We start from the raw sequence: 14,292 nt of genomic DNA on the forward strand, positions 1-14,292 counted from the left end.
TTCCACCTGGCGACAGCTTTTTCTGATGCAGGTTTTGAACGTGGGCTCGTGTTAGAAATGGAGCTTCAAAGCAAAAGCTTTTCATGTAAGAAGAGAGCTGCTGCTGAAACCATTTCTTTCTACTCCTGGCTTGTGTTTGAGTTGGGTTTTCTGTTGCCGGTTTTGAGCAGAACCCAATTTTCGTACTTTGCGTGACACAGCAAGGCCGTCTCCTGCTGCCTTCTCCACCCTTCCCATCCTCCTGGCCGCCACAATGACAGACACAGAAATGACTGGTTACGGGGGGGTAAGACCCAAGTGCAAGGTGGATTTAACGAACCCGTACGTGTATAAAAGCTAAAAGTCTAAAAGTCAGTCACCAAAGGCTCCCTTTCCAGTCGAAGATTGGATTCTTCTGGAGGGTGCTTAACAGAGCCAGGCGGCATCCTCCCTTGGGTTTGCCTTTTTTTTTTGCTAAATATAAAATTTGCTTATATGTAAATTTGCTTATATATAAATTATAAATTTGCTAAATATAATCCCACCCCAACCTACCGGTCAGGCTGCTCCCATTTCCACGCGAATCTGTACAAACACTTGATTACCCAGAGAAAGGGAATAACCCCAATGGCAGAAACTGTAATTCCTGAATTTGTTTGGGGAAGTTAATTACCTGCCTGGGACATGGACAACACCTCCCCTCCGGCCCCACCTGCTGCGCTGGAATCTGCAGCTCCTGCCACCAAAGGAAAGGTCAGGGCAGGACGCAGGGACCCCAGGGACACACGGGGAGAGACAGCCCTGGCAAGGACGGGCACACCTTGGTCTGACGGACAGAGGAGACACACAGGCGTTGGTGCTTCTGGAACAAACAGGCCTGGAAACCTTCTGCTGGGACCTGCCCTGATTTTTCCAACAGCCGCAGAAGCAGCTTTAATCCACTTTTTGTCCCCAGGTTTTGCTCTTCTGAGGGCCCATTATGCTACCTGGATTTAATGGTATCCATGGCATTTGCACAATGCTTTCTGATGGTGCCGTGCAAAGAGTCAGGTCGCTAATAAAAATAAAATGAGTGGTGCTGGTTTTGCATGTGAATAGTTGCATTTAACGAAACCATCAAATGGAAAAGGATCGTCCTTTCCTTTGCTAATAATTCCGGGTGCCACTACAAAATGCATTACCACAATCTATGTGGGCTTTTATACTCCAGCAGATGCCATGCGATATGCTGATGTGCCAGGACAGGATAGTTATGTTGCGCTGTAAGGTAGCGACTAGGAATGATGAAAGGCTGGGGAAAATTTGTAGTGGATAGATGTGGTTCTGCATCCCTCCCCCCTAAATTTTCCAAATGCTTTGTTACCCCTCATTCTGCCAGTCTGTTTTTATTACTTAATTACTGGGTAAAACTATTATTCACTCTCTGGTCTCGGTGGCACCACAGTATCCGAATGGCTCACAACCCAGAACCTGTTAATCATCACAGCATCCCCACGGGGCTGGGAAGTGCACGGGGGAAACTGAGGCACGGTGGCAGTGCCCTGCTCGAGGGGCCATGGGTTATTAAACCAAACTCACGGCCAAAGCACCAAGCGCTGTGCTGACCTGATGTGCAGCCCTTACATTTTCCTCTCTTCTTGGGGGGCTGCAAGCTTTGGTGCTTGGTCACGGGGGCTTTTGTAGCGGCGCTGAGACGTGGGGCGACGGTGCTGCTTGGCCAGGTGCGGGTGGGGAGGGCAGGCAGCTTCAGGGACCCCCCCCACCCCCGTTCCACCTCCTGTAGACAGACAGTGCCTGAAAAAACAATAGAGGCATCCCACTAACGTGTAGTTCTGGGTTTACTGGGGGAATTAAACTGGTCTCCGCCTCCTCTCCCTGTGTCTGCGGTACAGGGTGCAGCACGCGCTGCGTGACAGGGACAGCCCAAGCCGCCCCACGCAGCAGCCCCCGCTGAGGGCAATGCTCAGGCCACTCTCGGCCCTTCCGCAGATGACACTTTTGAACAAAACTCGTAGGAACACAACAGGTTTGAGGCTGCAAACTGTCCTCAAACGTGACTGAAATTGGTTCGGACCTTATCGGCAGGGGGAAGGGACTGCAGGACGGAGCAGCAAAGTGATGGACATCACATTCCCAATGAAACGCCCCATGTCTGAGTGTTTCCACACTCTTTGCCAAGTATTCCCTGCCTTTTTTTTCCTGGGTTCATTTTGTCCTTTAGAGTTATTTTTTTTTAAAGCCAGGAGGGGGATTTAGACATTAGAACAGCTACTGACCTGATACAAGTTAATGATTTTATAAACCGCCTAAAAAATGCTTTACTTTAAAAGATTGATGTTTCCTATTGTATTTTTTCAATGCCAATTAATTAGTTAATTCATTAGCAATGTAACACAAGAACAGTCTTTGAAAATCTGGTGCTTTGTGTAGATGCCTTTAATTATGGATAATTAAATACTGTGGAAGGACCTGATTATACCTCCGAGCATTTTCTAATGTGGAAAATGAAACACACTCTCGTACTCCTGAATGCCTGTAACAAAAGCTGAGCTCACCAACGACACGCAGGAAAAAAAGATGGAAAAAAACCCAACATGCACCCTAAAATCCAGCCCAGCCCAAACCCCCATGAGTAAAGGAGGGCAGAAATCCCTGGGGAAGCTGGAGGGCTTTGCGCACACTTTCCCTGGCTGACTCCCCCGCAGGGGGTTGTACCCGCTCCCCGCCGCGTCGGGGACACGAGCAGAAGCCCAACACGGAGCTGCCACAGCCGGCGAGCAAACGTGGGCTCAGGGCAGGCGGGTGTTAACGCTTGCTGAAGTTGGGAACGGATTTCCAGATGGTTCTTTGTACGTATGGCTGCAGCAGCCAGAACTGCTAAAAAGAGCAAAGCGCTCTCCAACTGAAACCAGGGCTGACCTTGGAAGATGAAAACTCGCCCCTGCCAGAAGTTACTCTGTTAGTTTGGCTTTGCATTCATTCCCATTCCTTGGTTGTTTGTTTTTCTGCCCCCCCCCCTTTTTCTCCTCTTTATTCGTCCGCAGCGATCGCAGTGAGAAAGTCAGCGTCCAGAGGGCTACAATAACCAGCATCGCTCCCTCACAGAGGGTTTTAATCTCAGAAGAAAGTCTGGGAAATGTTTGTTTTGAAGATGGCATCGCCCCAGCGCTTTCAAGAGATTCCCCCCCTACCGCAGCTGAGGTCTTGCAGTAGGACCCAAGGAGGTTTATTTTTGGCTCTTTTTGTACTCGCAGGAAAAAAGTGGGGGGAAAGGAGGGGCACCGATGTCTAAATAAAGCCAATTTGTACTGTCACACCAGGCACCCTCGCTGCATATGCCTTCCCTTCCTCCTCCCCTCAGCATCTTCTTACACCACGGCCAATTCCTCCCAGCATCCCTGTCCCTCCCGCGCCCTCTGCAGCCCATTGCCTCCTGCCTTAATTAAAAGCCACCAATTAGGGTGCCGAGTGATAAAACGAGGCCGGGGGCTTTCCGTTGCTAGCGGCCAGCCCCGCTTGGCTGGCTGGGAGCTGACTCCTGCTGCCGGGCAGCCAAAGCCGACCCAACTCCCTAATGAACGGCAGGCGATCCGTGCGCTGAGCACATATGCTGCAGAACGGGATCGTTAAGCACCGTATCGCAGAGCAAGCTACCAGCCAGCAAGACTAAATACTTACAGAGAGCACAGGCCAGGGCTTGGTAAACCTCCAGCGGATGCTTTCGAGAACAAACAGCATCTATTTATACCCCCCCAGACCTCTTAATTCGCATCCTTCTTCCCCGGGCCATGAAGTGATTGCCACACATGGTGAATAAACTCTGCCATCTTTATCAAAGGTATTTCTCAGTTGGAAAATTTGGGGAGAAAAATCAAGGCAGGTCCTGTGAAACCTCAAGGGCGGGATGACACAAGGACGACACAAAACCGGGCTCCACACTGGCACCGATTGATCAGGAGCACCAGAAAGAGGGGAAGACGTCGTCCCTAGTGTGCAGGCCGCCTGACTGTGTTGAGGAGCCAAAGTATCAACAGCGACTTTGTGGCTGCTGATGTCCCAGCGTGGGGCGCTCCTCTGCCCTGGAGATCCCCTCCTGGGCTGCACTGCCTAAATCCTCAGCGGAGGCAGCTGATTTCAGCTGAGAAATGCAGAAATTCATCGACTGCAGGGCGAAATGAACAACTGGACGCGTCCAGCCTCCCGGAGGTGTTATGGGCACTGCCCGGGAATGCGGTGCCTGCGGGCGTCTGTCAGGATTGGCCTCACCTGCTGCCCCCAGAAAGGCTCCCTCCGGCAGCCGAGGGGTCGGAGACTCGCCGTCACCCCCGCGCAAAGAGGTCCCCTCCTCCCGGCGTGATGCTGGGGGGGTAACGCTGAAACACAAGGGTGCAGCAGACACCCCCCCCCAAAGCCAGCAATAACGCCTCATTCAAAGGTGTCATAACTAAAAGGACATTAAAAGGTGCCAGGCCTGCAAGCACTGCCAGACTCACTGCCGCCTTGACCCCACCAGTTGTGAAAGTTTTTGACATAAAAAGCTTATGTGGGGAGTCTTACTTAATCTTTTTTCCCCCCAGCAGACTAGTGGAAAACAGAAGGCCAGTGATACGTAGCCCGTTTACTGACCCCCTGCCTATTAATACATACAGTGATGGAGAACCATTGGGTTGGTCCCATTGGGAGAACAATGGTTCTGTGGGGAATAGGGCTCTATTCCCCACAAAAGTGAAATTCACCCAGCACAGACGGTACCTGATCTACTGCAGAATTCCCTGTGCAAATGTCTTCTCTGCCTAGTGCCTGGTAAGCCCTGCTCCTCAGTCAGGAGGACAAAATGCAGCCGTCTCCTTGAGGCACCTTGTGCACCACCTTCACATCCAGCAAATCCGATTCCAACAAGGAAAAGCTTTCACACACCGCTTTGTAACCCCGGAGCATCCATGGGGCTGGGCATCGGCTGTCCTGGCCACTCCACAGTGGCTATCAGCATCCCGCTGGAACCTGCCAAGCGCGGCCACTGCCGCTGCTCCCGATTAGCCAGCGCCCTCCTCTAATCCCGTCACTGGCTACAGGTAGTCACGGCACGTTGTTTAACCTGCGGTTAAGAGAGGACAGTTTTGTTTGATCACTTGTGAACCGAAGGAGGGAGAGCGCAGGCAGCTCTCCCCTGAGATGGAGGAAGCAAACAGGGGAGAAGGGGCAATGCCAACCGCAAAAACCACGATTACATGCATCAGAGGAGAAAGGAAAGTCCTGGTTCTGTTGCTGGGGGCTTATAATCCCTCCCTTTGAGGCCACTCGCCTTCCACCACCACTCCTTAAGCCTTTAGGTCCATAGATCTAGGTTAGGATAAATCCGTAAAGAAAAGTAAACACCTTGGTTTCACTGGTTGGCCCACTTGGGAAACCCAAGCGACCATTTGGGCAGGGAAGTCCTTCAAGTACGGGTGAAACTGTTCAAGAAGGGGCTCTAGGAGGTTCACACCGAGCACCCCGAGAGCTGAACCCAGCTCAGCCCCCTCTGCGCCTCTCAGTCCAAGACTCAAATTGTAGCAAGGTATTTTTTGGCCAAAAAAAAAAAGGCAGCAAACAGAAGGAGGCAGAGCAGCAATGTGGGGTGCGTGTGTGCAGACCCTCCTAGCCCAGACAAGCACGCGCCCTTCACGGATGAACAGCTTCGTTGTCGATCTGTTACAACAAATGGGAGAGACGGCCAGACACCCAGCTGCTGAAAACGCACGGGTGTCTCCCCAGGCCCATTCACACCCGTCTTGGGAACCGGAGCACAGCGCATCTGCTCTCTAGGGGGGCACGAGCACAGCCAAGAAAACCTGTGCAAAACACAGCCAATGCATCTAACTGTTGCCGTTGTGGACAGGTTTCCATTTTTAATCACAGTTTTCCAAATCCTTAATAATTACCATTTGATATTTCCTGTAGTACATTTCTTTTTTGTTTGACACGGCTTGAAAAGGAACCAAACCCTCTCTCTGGCCGCTTGCCCTGTAGCACCAGAGCCTCACGCGCATTGACGGCGAAAAGCCAGCTAAATTCATTCATGAATAGCTGGCAAGCCACTGCCCTGCTCCGCAACCCGGTGGGCAGGTCTGTGACTGCCGTGCCCTCGGGAAGGGGCCGGTGGCCACACCGCCCGGGCGACTCCGGCCTCTGCTTGCTGGGAGATGAAGGATGACGCATCGGCTGCTGCCGAGGACCCGGTTCAGATGAATAATCCTCATGCAGAAGGAGTCCCTTGGACGTCAGCGGCGGCTGCGATGAGTCAGAGATCAGAGAACGAGGCTTTTCTGGAAGGAACACCCAGCGTCAGCTCGGCCATCAGGAAATCAGAGCCTCTGACGTGCCTGCGGAGCTGGCTGGGCACCCAAAGGCTGCTGCCGGCTGCTCCCCAGGCTCTGCTCCGACACAGCCCGAGGAGCTGACGGGGCATTAGTCACTCCCCAGTTTTTGTCACTGTTTCTGTATGCGGTGAGAGCTGAGAGGGGATGGCATGACAGCATGCTGGTATTTCAGCACACAAGCCAGAAATCAGGTAAATGCTCTGACCTGAGCTAATGAGACTCAGGAGGACAGAAGGAAAATCGAAGGAGGGCTCTTCCGCCCGCGCCTCCTGACATTTCCCATGCGTTTCCATCAGACCAGAAAGTGCAATTCCAGGTGCTGTTTTGCAAATGGCAAAGCCTGAGGGCCTGATCCTGCAAGGTGCGGAAGGCTCCCCGAGACGCACCGGGCGCCACAGCCCCTCTCCAGGCGTGGAAGGTGTTGGCCCCAAAGGCATCTCATCCCAGAGACTTATTTTAATCCCATCCTGGACATGAGCACTTATCCAGGTGAGGGCAGGAGCGGAGCCGGGAGCACACTTCCCATCGCCGTCGGAGCTATTTCTGTTATTCCTCTCCCACTCAAACGGGGAGAGAAAGTCAAAGTTGCAACCACTTTTTGGTTTTAATAAAAATGAGAGCAGGTTGTTTGAAATAATTCACTGGGCAAAAAGCCCTTTCATTTCTGTCTTCCCTGTTTGAAACGTTCCAAATTATAAAATAAAGATCCATGTCCAAAACTCTGTCACCCCCTCCACCCTCCCAGATTTGAGTCAGTTCATTCTGAAAGCATTAAAATGGGGCATCTGATCATTTCAAGGTTTTTTCCCCCGACCTTTTTTAACGTACAAACAGCGAGTTTGCTGTAATTGGCCTTTTTCCCGGGGATGTATCAGTGAGTCGGCATTTTCTGACCAACACATTCCCGTCTTCTTCAAATACACTCCACCGGCTGCAGTGAAAAAAACCCCGAGCTTTGAAAGGTCGGGAGAACTCAGTGTGCTCATCTTCACACAGAAACGCTTCTCCCAGCAGACCCCTGTGCAGGACCGCAGCACTTTTCTTTTTGGTACATCGGCTCCCGCTCCATTTATTTTCACAAACGTGAGCTTCCCTACCAACACTGCACGAAACATTTTTAACTGGGACAAAAACGCGGCTTAGCTGATGTAAAACGAGTTACACCTGTTTACATCAGTTGCGGGACTGGTCCATATCTAGTTGTTGGTTTTTTTTCCTTAAAACTACTTACTGAATTCCTTGTGGCAATCATGATTTCAGAAATGGCTACAAGTGGAATGGAGTTTACCTGAAAAGAATAAACCTGCGTATCCTCCGTGCACACAAAATATAATACTGCTCACATGGTGTAGAGTATGTGTGATGAGGGTGTAGGAGCTCTGGGATACCTAAGGGGAGCTTTGATTGCCTCTCCACCTTCCTAGGAGATGAAATCTAACTTGCAGTTGACATCTTTTGTGCAAGAATGAGGCTAAATCATACATACAATCATATCACACACCCTGAGTGCATCGCAGACAGGGTACATTTCACTCTGTTAGATAGGACTGACAGTCTGTGGCGTTTTCCATGCTGTTTTGAAGGGGTTTTAGCCTGATTTTTTTGAGTTTCTACTATGAGCAACTGCCGATTTTTACAGTTTTAACTTAAAAGGCCTTGTGTGCGAAGACATGGTAAGGAATACAGGCATGCCTACACAGGGTTGCTAAGAGTGACCATGTTCTGCAATGAGAGCCACCTAATCCATACCTACACCCCACGGGATGGGTTCCTTCAGTCCAGCTGGAAAGCGGCATGTCCTCAGGACACAGAAGTCAGGAGGACCACAGGGTCATCACTGCCTTTGCTAATGAGCTGCTGTGCCACCTGGGGTGCACCACTGCCCTCCTCCCTGTCCTCTCTCCACCCCCGTCCCCAGCTCAGGTGTGAGCTCTACACCTCAAGCCTCTACACACAAAGTCTCCTGGTGGCTCAGTGCTCCTGGAGACAAAAATGGTAAGGGGCAAGAGTGCAGTGGCAGCTTTCCTTCTGGAGGGACTCAGAGAGTGCACCCATACTGCTAAATAAACCAGGGCATGAGATTCTTCTCTGGCACTAACGCCATGTGGCAAGGACTGGCCACATCCACACCACCCAGCATGTCTCCTTGGACCTCCTCCAGACCCCAGGGGGTGCCCTCTTCACCCTAAGACATTGTGTGCATTTCTTTGGGCTGCTTGAGCAAGCAGGAGGGTGGCCCTGCAGCCCAGCGGGTTATGGTCCCTGAGCATCAAAGGTGCCGTATGTGCCTCGGGGTTGGGGGGAAGACATGGGCGGGCAGCGGAGCACACAGAGCTTGCCGACTGCTGCAACTTAGCTGGGCCACCCATTACAAAGTGCTGGCCATCAGGGTCCCATGGGCGAGTGTCCTGCCCAGCCCTCCTTTATTTAGCTGTACCAATACAGCCAGAGGTGCAAGGAACCAAACCACACCAACCCAACCAGCCAAAGCAAAGAAAGCAACATTCTCCTCTTTTCCACTGGGCTTTTATTTGCTGATGACCAAGCCTAAGCTCTTCAGTCTTAGGTATGAAATCAGACCAACACTGCAGAAGGGTTTTCTAAACACAAACACAGAAAGCAAGAAATTACCCCCAACCAGCCAAGCTCTTTGCAGCCTGTGCTGCAGGAATCGAGGGGAGAAAAGCCTCATGCTGCAGGAGCTGAGCTCGTAGACCTGCACTGAGAGCTGAAAGCACTCATGGGAAGTCAAGAGCACGAAGACAGCTAACCGAGAGCGAGAGGGGTGGGCCCAGGGGGTGGAAGGAAATGGATGCTGATGTTTATGGGCAGAAGAGCATCTCTGGACAACAGGGACGGGCAATATCTGATGCCAGTCTTGGCACTGTACCAGCCTTGAGCCTGTCCTACAGGAACCTTCTCCAGGCAGCACAGCTCAACCAGTGTCACACAGCAGCATCACCACCACAGATAAATCACCCTCTTCCACCCTCACCTGGACATGCCGTAACAAATTGTGGATCTCTCTGGCAAATGCATCCACAAAACTTGCACTTATTTTCATTCTGCCCAGGAGACACACTCCATCAGCAAAGCAGGGATAGAGATGAAGAAAAACACACCTTAAAAATACTTTTGAGTCTCTCCAGCCAAACTGATTGGTGCGTTGGCAAGCGTAGCAGACTGGGATGATGTGCAAACAAACACAGTAATACCCAGAATGAGATTACTGCGCTGATTCCCTCTGCAAGGTGCGTAGGTGTGGAAGAGATAGAAGGCTGCGGCTGAAATGCAGGACCAGGACTTCTACAGACTTCCACAGAAGCAGAGAAGATGGAGATGTAGAAAAGGTGGAGGGAAGGAAAGGAAGCAGGAGGAGAAAAGTTGTAAGTGCCTTTTTTAATTCTAAGTTTCCTCAGACTTGCTTAGCTCTAATCTTTAATTCATATTTTCATTACAGTCTCTTTGCTCTCTAAAGTCTGCATTTCATGTAAAAGGAGCAGCTCAAACATCAATTATTTGACTTAAGTCAACCCCTTGTTAGAGTCCTCTACTCTACATATATGTAGGCTCCAATAAAAGAAGCATTAAACATTCATTAAATTAGAAATACATGAAGACAGTGTCTGCCACTCTTCTCATACAGATATGCTTAATAATCCCAACCTTCTAGAGCTGCAAAAGCAAACCCATCTCTAATCCTTTTAGAAAGCCTGGCCATGCAAAACACCCCAGCCTCCCGCAATGTGCCTGTGAGTCATCCAGAGGTACTCGCTCCTGCAGGGCAGATCCTCAGCTGGAGTAAATCAGAGTAAAACAACACTGCCGGCATTACACCAAGTGACACGGACTGAGGATTTGACTTTAGGCTTCTCTTGCAGCAAAATGGTTTACAGCAATGTAACTGGATAATAATGTCACTTTTGGTCTTTTAAGTTACACCACGAATCTGCTCAGGTGAGGAACAGCAATACCGTGTCTGCTTTCATTCCAGCACTGCCCGGCCTGCTTCCGGTCTGCAAAAGAAACCTGGTTTCCCAACCTGAACCTAGAAACTTTCCCCCCCAAAAAACACCCAAACCCACCCGCTCCTCTACAATATACCAGCATGATGATAGCGGATCTTGAACTACCGCTGCCATAGGCTTGTGCACACTAATTTCAGCAATGTTTTCCCAAGGGGAAAAAATCACCGGTGAGCAGATGCTTCTTCATAAATATTTCTGAGTTTAAAGAGCAATGCAGTAACGTGTTTCCCACGCCTCTGTGAGCTGTGTCCGCTTATTGAGAGCTTTGGAGCAAGTCCCATCCAACAAATGACTTCTCACAGTTGCCCCTGACCCTTCTCTTTAGGGTGCCTCTAGACATTCACTTTGGACTGTGCTGGGGTGGAAGCACGGCAACACGGTCAGGACCTGGGGTACAAATTCAGGATAGCAGCCTTCAGCTCCCGCCTGGCCTTCGGCTGTCTGGCATCTTCTCCTGCCTATTTAATGTGTGAATTATCCTTTTCTTGCTTCCTGGGCAGAGGAAGAGACCACAAATGCTCAGGAAGCCCCTGTAAGCTTGCAGATGAACACGCCGGGTCAAAAGGGGCTGCCGTCCTGCTGGAGACCTGCTGCAGCACTCTTTGCATCGGGCTTTTCCCGGCAGCGCCCCTGTCACTCTGGTGCTACACAGTCCAGCAGCTACCACTTTGTGTGAGCACTGAGCTGTGTGATAGAGTTAATCACATTAAGCGCTGTTCAGTTCATGTCTTTTTTGTTCTCTAAAGGCTTTTCCTCTCCCTCGCCTCCTTTAGTCTCTCCTTCTTCTAAACTGCAGGAGGTGGAACATTCAACTCAGCCCTCCCTGATGCTATCCAGCACCAGGATGGTTAATTCTGGAAGGTTTAACCTCTATACACCTTTCCAAAGCTTTTCACCGTTATTAAGTAACTCTTCCAACAGCTGTGTCCACAGGGAGCGGGTCACAGTCTTGAGTCAGCAGGGCATTTGAGCACCTGGATAATCCAGCTGCGTGAGATTTCCAAAAGCAATGGAGGGGCTGGCTCCTGATAGATGCTTACGTACCCAACTCTCATCAGCAAGTTCAGCATCTATGTATCTTTAACCACTTGGCCCAGAGTGATGGAGGTGAACAAGCTCCACTGAAAATCCATTTCAGTGAAATGACTTATTTTTCAAGGAACAGTAAAGCAAGTACAAAGTGTTTTGTCAGGTCGGTGACTGCCTGGCCCAAATATACCATCTTGTTTTCAGTCTTGATCTTCCACCAGCTTTTAAATCAATCCTCTTTTTCCCCTCTGTTGGTAATCAAATCACTCCTTTAATTGAGCTAATAGGGCACCACAGTTTACATTCCTGCTGGTAAACACAAAGAACATTAGCCAACAAACAATCAAAAACGCATCATTTGTAGTCTCAGGAATTTGCTTTTGCATTCACCCTTCCAAAACCACTGATTTTCATAGCTGGCCCCAAAGCCTCAGTGCAGCGGGCTCCGTCATGGCAACGTTACGGCAGCTTCTACAGCTTCTGTAAAAATAGAAGATGACTCCTGATGTGGGGTGGCATCTCTGCATCGGCACAGCAGCGCTCAGGAGGCGGCTGTGGAGCAACCACCGGCCCCCCCCGTGCTGGGCAAGCACTGCCCGAAGTGCGGCAGGTCCTTCCCGCGGCCCCTCAGCCTGCCATCTCAGTGGGGTGGGAGTGGTGGGGTCAACCGAGTACCCAAAAAGCTGGCTGGCTGCCATGATTATTTCATCCGCCGAGAACGAAGGGTGACGTGGCTATGCTATACTACCAGCTTCTGTCTCCAGGACCTATGAAGAGGATCGTGGAGTCCAGCAAAGTCCGGCGTGGGGGATACATCTTCTTCTTGGCTGGTCACATTCAACTCGCATCTGCACAATCAATCAGCATATTGCATAGACTTTGACTGAAGGGGTTTTAACTGCAATCTTAAAATCTGGCCATTTCAGGAATTCCTGAAATAAATTAGAAGAGGAATTTTATTTAGTTGTTTTTTCTAAAGGAATTTCCCCACGGCTCCAAACCACTGTTTTCCATAAAGTAAATGAATATGAAGTCTTCTCTCGTCCTCTTGCCACATTTTCTGTGTCATCTTTATCCTGCAACAGTTGTATATAATCAAATGGCAGACAAAACATCCTCTCCCCAAAACCTTCCTTTCTTTCCTCAAACTTTTAGTAATTTTTTTCCACACTTCATTGACTTTTTTTGTCACTGATCATGTTAGAAGCGGATGCTTTCCAAAACAATGACCTGGAGATTCAGTGATCAACACCGTGCAGACAAATAACAAGCTATATTTATGCAATAAAGCACAGGTAACTTAATATCCAGGCACTGGATTACTTGATATTAAAATCTTGGCACTTTTCAAGATAGCTGATAATTTGGAACAATAGAAACCGCATGGAAAAGTTCTTTCTGTCAATATTGGTTAACAACTTGCACTGTTAATCCATTACCTTCACCTAAAATACAATAAATAATTTACATTTATATGGAGCCTTTTGTCCCCCAAAATCCCAAAGGGTTTTGCAAAATAAACACATCGCATTGACCCCCCAAGACAATACCTGGGCATTGACTGGGCTGTCTCGCTCATTCAGAAGGAAGAGCCCTGGTCATTGACTGCGTCGCCAACATCTCTTTCTGCAGCATCTAGATTTTCCTGGGAGGTCTACCCACCCGAGGGGTAATCGGTATTAACCCCGCTTCATTTATTAAAGTAAATGAAGTTCCTTAACCGACTTTCTCCCGACGTGCGGCTGGACGGGACAAGAAGAGTCTGTCCTGGAGGCTGCCTGCCCACGGCCTGGCACCAACCCCCACCACTGTCCACAGCGGAGCTTTTCCAAAGGGACACCCCTTTGGCCCTCGGGGCCTTCAAAAACCCTCCCACTTAGAAAAAAGACACTTCTATATACCAATTGCTAGGAAAAGGCAGCCTCAAAGGTCGCCCCCCGGGCAATGTTCTACGCAGTGGCGTGCAAAATTCTCTCAGGGACACATGTAAGGCGTATTTGTTTGCTAAAGGAAAGGCTGCCCTCGGCTTCGATGGGCTGGGAAAACCCCCGGGGGGGTTTCTGGGCAAAACACGCCGTGTTACAGAAGGCTGGTGTGCGGAATGCTTATTTCAAATTAACTTGGACGGAGAAATAACGAGCAGCAAGTTTATATTCTCAGTAAATTAAGAGAGAAGCTTAGGTAAAATGTGGCTTTATATGCATGGCAATAAATCATTATTTACTCACTTTTGCGCTCATGTCCTCAAAGACGAAGACATTTGTATGGAATTATTAATATTTATAGCATATAACAATAAATACCCATAAGAGCTTTGCTGAATACGCGCTATTTTACCAAGGTAGATCTGTAAAATCTGAAGGGCAAAGGGATCTTTTACTTGTGTGTGGAGGGCAGGATCAGAATCTTTGCTTTGAAATCCGTATCAACTGTGATAATTTAAAACTTTAATTAAAGACTCAGTGACAGATTATCTACAAAACATCTTCCTGCTGCCCAGTATTTCATCACGGATGTCTCCAGAAGCCCACGCTAACGTGAGTAAGCACACTTGCCAGGAAGCATTTCATTGTGGACACGTTAGCTTTTATCTGTCTTGTTGGGTAACAAATCCTTTTGTTGAGGATTAGTGGCAACAAAAATTAAATTAAAAGCAAAACCAGACCCCAAACTAGAAATTTATAACGCTTATTCTGTTCATCCCTCAAGAAAATGAAAACGCCAAGGCAAAGTCTATTTTAGTAATTGCGCTAATGTATGTGTAAATGGGTGAAGGCGCCTTTGAAATGCTCCGAAAAGAATTTCACACTTTAGAGAGGAGAAGAAGTTAACAATTCTATTGTGGCATTTATTGGAATTCTTAAATTAATTTCCCTGACACAGCTGTGCCATAAAAT

At 49.2% G+C, this 14,292-nt stretch overlaps 1 protein-coding gene across 5 annotated transcripts in view; it reads right to left on the minus strand.

The window, feature by feature from the left end:
* Positions 1-14,292, minus strand: part of VWC2L (von Willebrand factor C domain containing 2 like) — a 54,315-nt gene that overhangs the window by 13,390 nt on the left and 26,633 nt on the right. For 2 of the 5 annotated variants that reach the window (XM_074594139.1, XM_074594138.1), the window contains one exon: positions 10,441-12,327. The exons of the other annotated variants lie outside the window; for them this stretch is intronic. In XM_074594139.1, the coding sequence (XP_074450240.1) occupies positions 12,256-12,327 (72 nt within the window). In that variant the 3' untranslated portion in view covers positions 10,441-12,255. Of the gene's footprint in view, positions 1-10,440; positions 12,328-14,292 lie in introns of those variants that run through there. 5 annotated transcript variants of the gene reach the window in all.

Source organism: Larus michahellis, chromosome 7 (assembly GCF_964199755.1).
Source record: "Larus michahellis chromosome 7, bLarMic1.1, whole genome shotgun sequence".
In the NCBI taxonomy this organism is placed as follows: Eukaryota; Metazoa; Chordata; class Aves; order Charadriiformes; family Laridae; genus Larus; species Larus michahellis.